The sequence below is a fragment of the Mandrillus leucophaeus genome, unplaced genomic scaffold (genome assembly GCF_000951045.1).
Source record: "Mandrillus leucophaeus isolate KB7577 unplaced genomic scaffold, Mleu.le_1.0 Scaffold118, whole genome shotgun sequence".
Classification (NCBI taxonomy): Eukaryota; Metazoa; Chordata; class Mammalia; order Primates; family Cercopithecidae; genus Mandrillus; species Mandrillus leucophaeus.
Window position 1 is genome coordinate 604,468 of NW_012100098.1, and position 9,566 is coordinate 614,033.

The 9,566-nt window shown below is 49.4% G+C and overlaps 1 protein-coding gene across 1 annotated transcript; it reads left to right on the plus strand.

The window, feature by feature from the left end:
• The first annotated feature begins 252 nt into the window (after nt 1-252).
• On the plus strand, nt 253-1,541 carry KRT8 (keratin 8, type II). The gene is made up of 2 exons (XM_012001913.1): nt 253-312; nt 1,134-1,541. The coding sequence occupies exons 1-2, from the start codon at nt 267-269 to the stop codon at nt 1,310-1,312; spliced, it is 225 nt and encodes a 74-aa protein (XP_011857303.1). The 5' UTR covers nt 253-266; the 3' UTR covers nt 1,313-1,541.
• Nucleotides 1,542-9,566: the final 8,025 nt, after the last annotated feature.

Below are 9,566 nucleotides of genomic sequence, written 5' to 3' on the forward strand. Positions count from 1 at the left end.
AGCTGCGTGAGTACCAGGAGCTGATGAACGTCAAGCTGGCCCTGGACATTGAGATCGCCACCTACAGGAAGCTGCTGGAGGGCGAGGAGAGCCGGTGGGTGTGGGGACCTCTCACCAGACCCACTTCCCTATCCCTGTGACCTGGGGTGGGGAGGGTGGAAGCCCCCTGAAGCCCCTTGGGACTTGGGATCCTGTTGTTCTGGGCCAAGAAGGGCTAGGAGTTGGTCCTGATACCCCTTGTGTCTGGGTACAGGCTGGAGTCCGGGATGCAGAACATGAGTATTCATACGAAGACCACCAGCGGCTATGCAGGTGGGTGTCCAGGGCCCTGGGATGAGGGCAGGAGGCAGGGCCCAGGGAGGCCTCAGCTCTAGGGAGGGGGCTGTGCTCAGTCGCTCACAGTGACCTCAGCCTGAGCATTCACGTTCTTGGGAGAATCCTAGGGTGAGGGTCACACTCTCAGGACCCCAGTAATAGAGTTACTATTAGAAAGCATCCAAATAAACCATAGCTCTGTGCCAGGCACTGTGCTAAGTATACTACATGCTTTATGTGATTTATTAATTTAATTTAGTTTAATTTTTTTTGAAACAAAGTCTTGCTCTGTCACCCAAGCTGAAGTGCAGTGGCGTGATCTCAGCTCACTGTAACCTCCACCTCCTGGGTCCAAGAAATTCTCCTGCCTCAGGCCTCCCAAGTATCTGGGACTACAGGCGCATGCCACCGTGCCTGGCTAATTTTTGTATTTTTAGTAGAGACAAGGTTTCACTATGTAGGGCAGACTGGTGTCAAACTCCTGACCTTGTGATCGGTGCTGGGATTACAGACATGGGACACTGGGCCTGGCTGTCATTTATTTTTTATATAACACCTGTAAATGTCCTCAGTTGAGGAAGCTGAGGTCCAGTTAAATGTCCAAGGTCACACAGCTATATATATGGCAGCTGTTTCCCACCCTGCTCCTGGTTTTCCCTGACAGTGCTGGAGTAGTGGACCATGCGATCAGTGGTCAAGCAGAGCTGGGCTAGCCTCCCATCCCTGGGGCTGTGTTGGGAGTGAGCAGGGGGAAGGGGCATGGAACCTGCCGCAGGGTGGGCTTCTGTACTCATGTGGCTACCTCTGTCCCGCACCAGGTGGTCTGAGCTCGGCCTATGGGGGCCTCACAAGCCCTGGCCTCAGCTACGGCCTGGGCTCCAGCTTTGGCTCTGGCGCGGGCTCCAGCTCCAGCTCCTCCAGGGCTGTGGTTGTGAAGAAGATCGAGACACGCGATGGGAAGCTGGTGTCCGAGTCCTCTGATGTCCTGCCCAAGTGAACAGCTGCGGCACCCCCTCCCAGCCTACCCCTCTTGTGCTGCCCCAGAGCCTGGGAGGGAGACCGCTATGTAGGGTACCACTGGGAGCAGGAGACCCACCTGAGGGCCCTCAGCCCACCCACAGGGGAGTTTACTACGTGGGGACCCCCCTTGCCCATGCCTCCAGCTATAAAACAATTCAATTGCTTCTTTTTTTGGTTCAAAATAAAACCTCAGCTAGCTCTGCCAACCGTCCTTGCTGTGTGTGCATCTGATGCCGACCGAGGTGGGAGGGAGGGGTCCAGGAAGCAGGGGGTGTACAGCGGGAAAGTCTGACCCCCTCAACTGTTCCTAAAGAGGCTCCTTTGTTGAAACCTTGCTCGTTGCCATAGACGTGTACACCTGTATAATAGTCACTGACCTGTGCACAGTGCTTTCTGGTTTACAGCGTGCTTTCAAATACCAGGGTTCATTTGATCTGTGTAGCAAGGCCTAAGAGGCAGGCAGAGCAAGTTTTGAGGGCATTAGCAGCAGAGAGCTTAGTGTGCTTCCCTACACCTTGGCATCCGGGCTATTTGCATATAAGGAAAGCCAGGCTCAGAAAAGCCAAGCAGTTGGTTCACCTAGAAACGAGCAGATCTGGCATTGGGACCCAGAGCTGTCCAGCTCTCAGGCTTGTACTCCTCCTTGGCCAGGCACGTGGTCTTTCCTTGTGGCCAGACATGTCTTTTTATCACCTTCAATCTTTGCAGTCAGGGACTAAGGCATCCTGGCTTTTCCATCCCCTCAGAGGTTCAGAGTCTATTCTCAGCCTTTGGGTGTGTCACACCCACAATTTCCAGAACCTAAGATTGTATGGGACTTGGCTTTGATATGTGGGCTCTTCCCCGCTCCACTCAGTCACAGCCACCACCCCTTTCCTATCGTTTTTATATGCTGTGTGTATGATATAAAGGGTGTGTGTGCATTCTGTGTTTGCATGTGGAGGGTATACTGTGTGTGCATGGGTGTGCACAGTGTGTGAAGGGGTTTGCCTGACTCTTGAGACAACCTCCAAGGTTCAGGGCGGGAGGGGTTAGGACACAGCTGGGTGGAGCAGTGCATCCCCACAGTCCTGCTCCACTGCCACCAGCACAGAGTTCCAGGCAGCCACCCTGTCCATTTGGCATTGGGCTAAGTGCACAAGCCCTTAGCATGACTGAGATGGGGGCATTTCCAGACTTTCTGAAACACCAACGGAGATTAGACAGAGACAGGCAGAGGGTACTGTGAGTGGGTACAGGCTGGTGCAGGAAGCTCCTGTCTGGCTCTGCTGTGGGGTCTCTCTCGAGGGCTCCTGTCCCTGGGCCCTCAGCTTCCCAGCCCCCGGGCTCCCCTCTGAGGGCCCCATCTCTGCACCTCCCTAGCTACCACACAGCACCTCACTAGCTACCCACATCGATGGAGCTGGGCTTTCAGACTGAGCCCAGGAACCCCCCACCGCCAATACCTCCCACCCAGCCCCTGGGCCAGGCCCAGGGATCTGCACACTGTCACCTTAGAGGATCTCACTCTTTGGTAGTACACATTAATGGCACCATTATCCACAGCAGGGACTCTATTTTGGCAGAGGCCCACAGTAAGAAATTCATTTTATCACCACCTGCAAATACTTATACATATATATAGCTGAAATAACAATTCATGAAACAATACCAACCTTCTGCCTTCTGCTCACGTGTAGCCTGGCCCTCAGCAAGAATCAGGTGGGTGGTGTTAGAGCCCGGGGCAGTCACAGTACCCAGTGAGAAGGATCTCTTACCATGGGTGCCATAAGTCAATATTTTCAATTGTGCCCCACCCAATCCTCCCTGAAGCCGGTCACTTGTCTTATCAACCCCTGTTCCCAGAAGTAGGCATGCTGGGGGCAGCCAGGGCTCCCCCGCTCCCCTCCCCGCCCGCCAGATAGTCTCCAGGGATAGTTTCCACGCCCTGGGTGTTTGCTCAGGGAAAGGCAGGATGGCTCCAGGGAGCTTCCTCCCTGCTTGCTCCTTCCAGGTTCTGGTACATCTACCATGGGATCAAGGTCACCCAGCATTAAGGGGACACCATCCCTCCCATTTATCTTTCAGAAACTACACAGACAGAAGAACTGGAAATCCAACTGTCATTTAGATGAGGAAACTCAGGAAGAACAGAAGCTGATATTTCTTAAATATCCACTTCACCTGCTTGTGCGTCATCTCATTTCAACTCTCCAACGATCCTGTGAGGCAGGGCTTAAAACCCCATTCATGGGGGTAGAATCAGTCTAAGCTTATGTAAGTGGTGTCCTGACTCTTGACAATACTAGTTTTTTTTTTCTTTCTTCTTTTTCTATTTTTTGAGACAGTCTGGCTCTGTCGCCCAGGCTGGAGTGCGGTGGCGCAATCTCGGCTCACTGCAACCTCTGTCTCCTGGGTTCAAGCGATTTTCTAGCCTCAGCCTCCTGAATAGCTGGGACTATAGGCGCCTGCTACCACGCCCGGCTAATTTACTGTATTTTTAGTAGAGACGGGGTTTCACTGTGTTAGACCAGATAGTCTCCATCTCCTGACCTTACAAAGTGCTGGAATTACAGGTGTGAGCCACTGTGCCTAGCTTTTTTTTTTTTTTTTTTTTTTTTTTAGTGACAGAGTTTCTTGTCACCCAGGCTGGAGTGCAGTGGCGTGATCTCGGCTCCCTGCAACCTCCGCCTCCCAGGTTCAAGAGATTCTCCTCCCTCAGCCTCCGAAGTAGCTGGGATTACAGGTGCCCACCACCGCGCCCAGCTAATTTTTTTAGTATTTTTAGTAGAGACAGGGTTTTGCCATATTGGGCAGGCTGGTCTCAAACTCCTGACCTCAGGTGATCCGCCCACCTTGGCCTCTCAAAATGTTGGGATTACAGGTGTGAGCCACCGTGCCCAGCCTTTTTTAAGAGACAGAGTCTCATTCTGTCACCCAGGCTGGAGTGCAGTGACACAATCTCGGCTCATTGCAGCCTTCGCCTTCTGGGTTCAAACGATTCTCCTGCCTCAGCCTCCCGAGTCTGGGATTACAGGTGCCCACAACCATGCCCAGCTAATTTTTGTATTTTTAGTAGGGATGAAGTTTCACCATGTTGGCCAGGCTGGTCTTGCACTCCTGGCTTCAAGTAATCCGCCCACGTTGGCCTCCCAAAGCACTGGGATTACAGGCATGAGCCACTGCGCCTGGCCAGTAATACTAGATTTTTAACACGTTTAAGTGTCAAGAATTTTTTTTTTTTTTTTTGAGACACAGTTTTGCTCTGTCACTCAGGTTGGAGTGCAGTGGCTTGATCTCAGTTCACTGCAACCTCCACCTCCCGGGTTCAAGCGATTCTCCTGCCTCAGCCTCCCAAGTAGCTGGGATTATAGGCATGCACCACCATTCCTGGCTAATTTTTGTACTTTTAGTAGAGACAGGATTTTGCCATGTTGGCCAGGCTGGTCTTGAACTCTTGACCTCAAGTGATCCATCTGCCTCAGCCTCTCAAAGTGCTGGGATTACAGGGGTGAGCCACTGCACCCGGTCAACAATTTTTTTTGAATAGGTAACAAATACATTTTATATATAATTTTTTTTTTTTTTTTGAGACGGAATCTTCATGGCATGATCTTGGCTCACTGCAAGCTCCACCTCCCGGGTTCACATCGTTCTCCTGCCTCAGCCTCCCGAGTAGCTGGGACTATAGACGCCCGCCACCACATCCGGCTAATTTTTTTTGTATTTTTTAGTAGAGACGGGGTTTCACCATGTTAGCCAGGATAGTCTTGATCTCCTGACCTTGTGATCCGCCTGCCTCAGCCTCCCAAAGTGCTGGGATTACAGGTGTGAGCCAACGCGCCCGGCCTTTATACATAATTCAAAAGTACAAAAGGACCCTTCACCAGTCACTCAGTTTCTTTTCCAGAGGACAGCAAATGCTACCAGTTTCTTGTGATTCATTCCAGGTAGAATTTATTATATATAGTTGCATACGGACATACATGCATACATTTCTATGTATCCTTCATGAAGGGTATTGTACTATATGTGTTGTCACATGCCTTGCTTTAACATTCACTCAATACCTGTTCCTTCCATATCAGCATTTAAGTTGCTTCTCCACTCTTTTTCACAGCTGCATAATATTCCACTTTGGGATGTGCCACAATTTACTTAACCAGTCCTCTATTGGTGAGTATTTTCTATGACAATGGTGAGGATATCTTAATAATTCCTATAAGTGGAATTGCTGAAGGAAAATGTATGCACAGTTAAATTTTAATAGACATTTTTTTAAAAAGCTTGATTTCTTGTGGGACTGAATTTTAGTTTTTTAGAAAATTTCCATGTGTAGAAGAAGGTTCCTGTTTGACTATTCCAGATGAGCCAGGCACTATCCCCCACTTCCCTCCACCCTGCCTCTCCCAACCCAACCCCCCGGGATTAAAATGATGAGTCTTCCAAGCATTTGTGGACTCTTCTGCAGATATTTTAATTCCAAGGTTTTGCTCTGCCTGTCCAGTGGTCTGGGCTAAGGTGGTCTAGGAGCTCCCCTGTAGTAGGGGGATCCGAAGGTGGGCTAAGGACCGAAGACCAGCCTGACTTGAGTGTAAGGTGGTGGCAATGGAGGAATGAATGTTAAAGCAAGGCATGTGACAATGCAAACAGTACATACCCTCCGTGAAGGATAGATAGAAATGTGTGCATGCACGTCCCTACGTAATTATAGATCACAGATTTTACCTGGTGGGAAAGGAGGAGGAAGCACCACTGCAAGGAAGGGAAGGCAGAGAAGGAGACCAGCATGGTGGGTGGCCCCCTAGTTCAGTCTCCGCGCTGCCCTTTTACACATTGTGGTGGGCACAGTTGTTTTGTCTAGCCTGGACCCCTTCCCCCTTCTTCTAGTGACATAAAACTCCCCCACCTCTACTCCTGCCACGCCCTACTTCTTTTCAGGAACAGTTCCTCCTTAGCTCGCAGGACCCCTGTCCAGGCACACGGGGTTCACAATGGGCCAGCCTTGGCCAATCACAGGTCCCTTTGTTTCCTCCTTGCCAAGGCATATTGTACATACAATAAAATTCAAAACGTTTAATGGGGAATGTACAGCCTGGTGAGTTTTAACTTATGTTCACAACTGTAATGTAGAACATTTCCTATATCACAGAAGGTTCACTTGGACCCCTTGCCAGAGTGCACTTTTTTTTTAGTAGACTTATTTTTTAGGAACAGTTTTAGCCGGGCATGGTGGCTTACTCCTGTAATCCCAGCACTTTGGGAGGCCGAGGCGGACGGATCACGAGGTCAGGAGATCAAGACCATCCTGGCTAACACGGTGAAAGCCTGTCTCTACTAAAAGTGCAAAAATTAGCCAGGCGAGGTGGCGGGCGCCTGTAGTCCCAGTTACTTGGGAAGCTGAGGCAGGTGAATGAAGTGAACCCGGGAGGTGGAGCTTGCAGTGAGCTGAGATCCGGCCACTGCACTCCAGCCTGGGCGACAGAGCGAGACTAAAAAAAAAGAGCAGTTTTAGGATCATAGCAAAATTGAGCAGGAGGTAGAGGGTTCTCCTATACATTCTGCCCCTACACCTGCATCCCACACCAGAGGGCTACATTTGTTACGACTGACGAACCTACATTGACACAGCATTATCACCCACAGTTCATAGTTTACATTGAGGTTAACTCTTAGTGTGGACATTCTATGGGGGCCATGTAGCCACCGTTACCTCACCATACAGAATAGTTCACTGCCCCCAAAATCAGAGTGCATTCTGAAAAATATGAATCAGATTCAGTTACTTCCTTATATGGAAAACCCTTTATTTTAATTTTATTTTTTATTTTTTTATTTTCTTTATTTTTTATTATACTTTAAGTTCCAGGTTACATGTGCACAATGTGCAGGTTTGTTACATATGTATACATGTGCCATCTTGGTGTGCTCCACCCATTAACTCGTCATTTACATTAGGTATATCTCCTAATGCTATCCCTCCCCCTCCCCCCACCCCCCCACAGGCCCCACCTATGTGTGATGTGCCCCACCCTGTGTCCAGGTGTTCTCATTGTTCAATCCCCACCTATAAGTGAGAACATGTGGTGTTTGGTTTTCTGTCCTTGTGATAGTTTGCTCAGAATGATGACAAAACCCTTTATTTTTGGCACCCAGAATAAAGCCCTAAATCTTGATTTGGCTCACAGGCTGTGCCTACTTTTCCTCCTCTGAGGCCTCATCCTGGCCACTCTGTCCCTTGCTCTCTGATGCAGTGGTGCAGGCTTTTCAGGGCGTAGCCCACATGGAATTTGCATCCGCTCAGGGCATTGCATGGCTGGTTCCCTGTTTGGAACACCCTGCCCTTCCTAGTCACTCCCAAGCTCCAAGCTCTCCGCTCAAACGCAGCTTCCCCAAGAAAGTCTTCTGACACCACAAGACAAGACAAAAAGTCTTCTGACACCACAAGACAAGAAAGTCTTCTAGACATCACAAACTGAGTGGCGTGTTTCTATGATAAGTTCCCAAGGCACCTTGTATTTTCTCCTTGTAAGTTACAGTCACTCATTCATCTGCAGAGGTATTTTATTAATATCAGCCTTACCCATACACTGTAAGCTCCATGGGGGCAGGGACCACATCATGTCTGCCTGGTTCTCCACTGATTCTTCAGTGCTTAGCAGAGTGCCAGGCACATAGTAGGTGGTCAATAAAAATTATCAAATAAAAAGGAATGAACCATTTCCATATTGATGGCCATCTTTTTTATTTTTTTTGAGACAAAGTCTCACTCTGTCGCCCAAGCTGGAGTGCAATGGCATGATCTCGGCTCACTGCAACCTCCACCTCCCGTCTTCAAGTGGTTCTCCTGCCTCAGCCTCCTGAGTAGCTGGGGCTACAGGCCCGTGCCACCATGCCTGGCTAAGTTTTGTATTTTTAGTAGAGATGGGGTTTCATTATGTTGGCCAGGCTGGTCTTGAACTCCTGACCTCACGATCAGACACCTTGGCCTCCCAAAGTGTTGAGAGTACAGGTGTGAGCCACTGCGACCCACCCAAACAATTTGGGAGTTTGATAAGTTTTTTTTTTTTGAGACAGAGTCTCACTTTGTTGCCAGGCTGGAGTGTAGTGGCATGATCTCGGCTCACTGCAAGCTCCGCCTCCTGGCTTCAAGTGATTGTCCGGCCTCAGCTTCCTGAGTAGCTGGGATTACAGGCACCCGCCACCATACCCGGCTAATTTTTGTATTTTTAGTAGAGATGGGGTTTCACCATATTGGCCAGGATGATCTCAATTTCCTGACCTCATGATCTGCCCGCCTCAGTCTCCTAAAGTGCTGGGATTACAGGTGTAAGCCACCATGCCTGGCCAGCCATCTATTTCTTTTTCTGCAATTTTAACCATTTTAAACTCTTTCCTTTTGTGGAGATATATTAATTTGCTCAGACCTAGTTCAGAAACAGCTGGTGGATTGATCTTTGAAAGTATTTCCCCAAAAAGTGGCCTTGAAGAGATTCTGGACCACACCCAGCCCATGACAGCAACTGACACTCTTTAGGTGCCTGAGGAAGGGGTGAGCAGAGCAGAGTTAGGGCAGAACTTGGCTTGCGACATGTCTAGAGTGTGTGCCTGGGAGCTGGGGAGGATGGTGGCAGAGGTGAATACAAAGATATATAACACAGGATCCTTGTCCTCAAACTCTTTCTAGCTGATCTGGGAAAACAGTACATATTCCAGAAAAGTCAATTTCATTTGTTCAGTCATTCAGCAAACATTGGGCATTTAGGATGAACCAGGCCTTGTCTCAGGCACAGGACGGAGGAAGGACTGGGTGTTTGGAATACGGCAAGGTGAGGAAGAGTGTGCATGATGGACTCTGGGGATTTAGTGAGACATTGAACCCTGGTGGTCCCCCAATACCTGTTCTCCCCTTTTCCTCAGTAATTTGAACCCTGTTTTTTATTTGGGCATACGGCTACCTGGAATAAAGACATTTTCCTGCATTGTTTATGCTTAAGCTATGGCCATGTTTTGAAGGGACAGAAGTAGAAGTAGAGGGTACAGGGTCTAAGAAGTGTCCTTAGGCCGGGTGCAGTGGTTCACGCCTATAATCCCAGCATTTCGAGAGGCTGAGGTGGGTGGATCACCTGAGGTCGGGAGTTTGAGACCAGTATGACCAACATGGAGAAACCCCGTTTCTACTAAAAATACAAAATTAGCTGGGCATGGTGGCACATGCCTGTAATCCCAGCTACTCGGGAGGCTGAGGCAGG